Raw genomic sequence first — 3,448 nt, 5'->3', positions numbered from 1 at the left:
TTTCTGGTACTAAGCAATCATTTTTTCGAGTGCAGCAAAAGCAACTGTAACAAAATGCTGAGCGTAACAAATTTTATGCTCATTGATCAGCCATAAACTTAAGCCGTTATCAATGCTGCTTATGCACACATACACGCACATGCACTGAGAGCGTGTGAGCGAGCATGCGAGGTGCGAGGTGCTAGCTGCTGACCATTCCAGTCAGCGGCTTTCCAGTGTCAGAAAATGGCTGTCTTCAGTCTGCAGCCAAACCTATCCCAATTCTGGCCAGCTCGTTCACTTCGAAGCTGACTCAAGCAGCGAACGGTTGTGTCTGCGCAGCAAGCCAAACTACATCGACTTGTACGCTTATGTACATACCTACGTATAGACAGATTGACTGTACCATTATATAGTTATAGTCTATAATTATTTTCTTTGGTCTCTTTATTCTGCGCATTTGAGGTGACAAATTTACTGCATATTTGTTTACCGTGATCTACGCAGATAGATTAAAATTGTGTCGATTACCGTGTTAAATCAACTAAAAATCAAGTGTGATGTTAACCCCGTAAGACTCGAACACGTGTTTGCTATACTTGGCAAATGCAACTAGATAGGTTTTATGCCACGTTTAGGCAACTAATATTTTTAAAATTAGTTGGAACTAAGAAGTAGAAAGTTCTATAGCCAAACTAGAAAAACTTTGCTTACAGTTTAAAATTTTAATAAATATTGGATAAAATATTTTTGATTTTGGTTAGGAAATATATCTAAGTATGCATGTGTGCAAGTCGTGGTCAAAATTCAATGGTATTTTGAAGTCCTATGTTAAATTTAGAGCTAGAGCAGCATTTTAAAATATTATATATATATATATATATATATATATATATATATATATATTTTTTTTTTTTTTTTATATAAATATAAAGCTATTAAAGCTTTTCTCTTAGATAATTAGTTTAAGGCCATATAATCTAATCTTGAGAAATTCAAGTATAAGTTGAAATATCTGGAAAAGCAATTGCTAATACCCTGTAAATTCTTTTAAAAAGTATTTTGTCCCTATATCTCTATTTTCTACATATTATTTGCTTGCTATAAAATATGACAAAGTATAATTCTATATATGCAGTTTCCATTTAAAGCAAACTCCATTGTCTTTTTAAGTATTTAATACATGATGCTGAAACTATTTACATAATTCGACATGATTATTCAGAACAGATCTTACAGCATGTAATAGGGATAAAGCAAATGACTTATTTAATAGTTATGAAGGCATGTGAAGCATTTAACAAATTTTCATAAGAAAAAACCCAAATGATATTGTGATGGCGGATGATAGACGGTCAAGTCAGACTACTTCTCTTTGGCTGCTTGAGGCTTGCGGTGCTTGGGCTCTGGCGGATCGATTAGATTGCCATGACGCACCACATCGATGTGGCCCAGACGAATCATTTTCTCCTCCCAAATCGAAATACTTTTTCTGCAAAGCGAATTAAATGATTAAAGAAGGTAATGAGAGCTTTGAGGCTAGATTGATACATACTTGTACTGATCGAGCTCTTTGCGCGATTCGCTCAGGTAGACGGCCTTCTCCTCATCGGAGAGGCGCGTCCATTTGGCTGTTGCCTTCTGATGCCATTCGCGGTACGTTTGCTGCTCTGTTTGCGGCGTATTTGTACGCTCGATGGCAATGAAGCGAAGGAATGCCGAGGCTGGTTTCTTGGGTCGGCCCAGCTCCTTGACACGCTTACGCAGCTGTTTGCGTTCCTTGGCATCGCTGATGTCTTGTTTCATCTGCTTGATTTCGGCGCGCTGTGCGTCGGTTAGCGTTGCTTCGTATTTGGTACGTTGCTCTACATACAGTTCCTGATCCCTTTTGTACTCTGATTGCAAGCGCTCCTTCATCTTAGGATCTGCATTCACCCAGTTCTTCGACAGCTGTCGTACAACCTCAATAGTCGTTATACTTGGATTGCTGGCTAGCATCTTGGGTCGCATTTCGCGCATGAAGCGAAAATATGGAGTTAGCGGCTTCTTTGGCCTGGGAGGCAGCCCGATTTGCTCTTCCAGTGTCTTGGAGTGCAGCGCCGAACTGTTGCTCAGGCTGGCAGCGGCCAATGGTCTGTTTGGTTTTGGCGTAGGTGTGAAATGGTGATTGTTGATTGGATTTGTATTTGCAGTGTCTGCATTTTTGGCTACAACTTGCCTGACTTTGCTTATTAGCGAACCGAAGATGGAGCCTCGCGACAGCAGCGACGTCGTGTAGATCATTTTGAATTGGATTTGTCTCTTAGGTGCGTTCTTAATCGTGTTTGTTTCTACGTTTTTCTCACACTATTTGCATTAATAACTTGTTGAATTTATAAGCTAGAATAAGTTTACGTAAAAATGCGGCGTTTTGCTAGAGTTGCTTTGAGTTCAACAGCTGTCAGTTCAGCGACTCTTACTATTTAGTATTAAAGAAAATACTATTCCAATAGCCATGATTCTAAACTTTGTTATCGATAGCTGAACGAATAGCTGTGTAGGTGGCGCCACTTGAATTTACGACTCTGTGCGTTAGCCGCATAGATGTCGCTGCTAGCTGTGCAACTCTGCTTTGTGCAAGTGGGATAGCAATAAATGTGCAAGTAGATCGACTATAGTAGACAAATAAGCGCGCGAAAGCTTAAATTAATTCAAAGCTTATTGAAGTTAATTGAAACATTTAAACTCAATTGTTTTAAGAGTCTGCTAACCAATGCGTCAATTGTTGGCACCGAATTAGTGCTTAGAGATAGCAAAATATTAGCAGCTACTCATGTATATAATCATATTCAGTTTGATATCCTGCATTTATAATTTCATGGCCAAAACCGGATATTAACTTTTTTGCTCGACTGCACACTGGTTGTTGGCAGTTGTTGTGCTTGTGGCTTATGACAATTTGTCGTCGCCAATTGTTGTTCACTGCCAGTTGTTAATGCTGTTGTTGGTACGATTATTTGTGGTTCGCTGTTGGCCAATTTACTTATTGGCTTACTCCACATAGCATCAACATTGTCGCACCAAAGAGATTTCCTCGCCGACAAAACGATTTCAACGATCATTTTCCCAACCACACCGATCACAATTTTATGGGAATGCATATAGACAGATACAAGATACGTCTGTATTTGCTTTCCCGACTTCCGTCAAGTGCGCTTAACCAAGCCCAGTTGAATCAGCCAACTCCCAGTCGCATTATGTAACTGCTTGGCGAATTGCTGTTTTACTTCTTCTGGTCAAACAATTTTCGGTTGGCCCTCGTTGCGCATAAGCCGCGTGCGGCAAGGCGCGACTCTGTTTATATAGATAGATAGATATATATATGTATATGTTTGTGTATGTGTTCGGTTGATTGTGCAAGCGGCTGACACAAATTCTTTGTTGCCGCTGGCAAATATTGCAATTTGGGCTGTGTTTGGCTATTTCGCGC

At 39.7% G+C, this 3,448-nt stretch overlaps 1 protein-coding gene across 2 annotated transcripts; it reads right to left on the bottom strand.

The window, feature by feature from the left end:
* Positions 1 to 1,217: 1,217 nt before the first annotated feature.
* On the bottom strand, positions 1,218 to 2,483 carry LOC115483330 (transcription factor A, mitochondrial-like). 2 transcript variants are annotated; one of them, XM_030224764.1, is made up of 3 exons: positions 2,198 to 2,476; positions 1,535 to 2,113; positions 1,222 to 1,471 (listed from the first exon to the last, which is right to left on the bottom strand). In XM_030224764.1, the coding sequence occupies exons 1-3, from the start codon at positions 2,260 to 2,262 to the stop codon at positions 1,345 to 1,347; spliced, it is 771 nt and encodes a 256-aa protein (XP_030080624.1). In that variant the 5' UTR covers positions 2,263 to 2,476; the 3' UTR covers positions 1,222 to 1,344. The 2 variants fall into 2 exon arrangements, with proteins under 2 accessions (XP_030080623.1, XP_030080624.1); XM_030224763.1 differs by having other exon boundaries at positions 1,218 to 1,471; positions 1,535 to 2,483.
* Positions 2,484 to 3,448: the final 965 nt, after the last annotated feature.

Source organism: Drosophila hydei, unplaced genomic scaffold, assembly GCF_003285905.1.
Source record: "Drosophila hydei strain 15085-1641.00,03,60 unplaced genomic scaffold, DhydRS2 tig00008119-arrow-pilon, whole genome shotgun sequence".
Classification (NCBI taxonomy): Eukaryota; Metazoa; Arthropoda; class Insecta; order Diptera; family Drosophilidae; genus Drosophila; species Drosophila hydei.
The sequence above is the reverse complement of the archived record's forward strand: the minus strand, read 5'-3'. Positions and strand labels throughout refer to the sequence as shown.

Bases quoted from the DNA above. Each gene is read 5' to 3' on its own strand.
- LOC115483330 (XM_030224763.1), bottom strand. From the start codon at position 2,262: ATGATCTACACGACGTCGCTGCTGTCGCGAGGCTCCATCTTCGGTTCG. The intron at 1,472-1,534 runs GTATGTATCAAT...TTCGCTTTGCAG, and splicing joins AAAGAGCTCGATCAGTACAA to AAAAAGTATTTCGATTTGGG.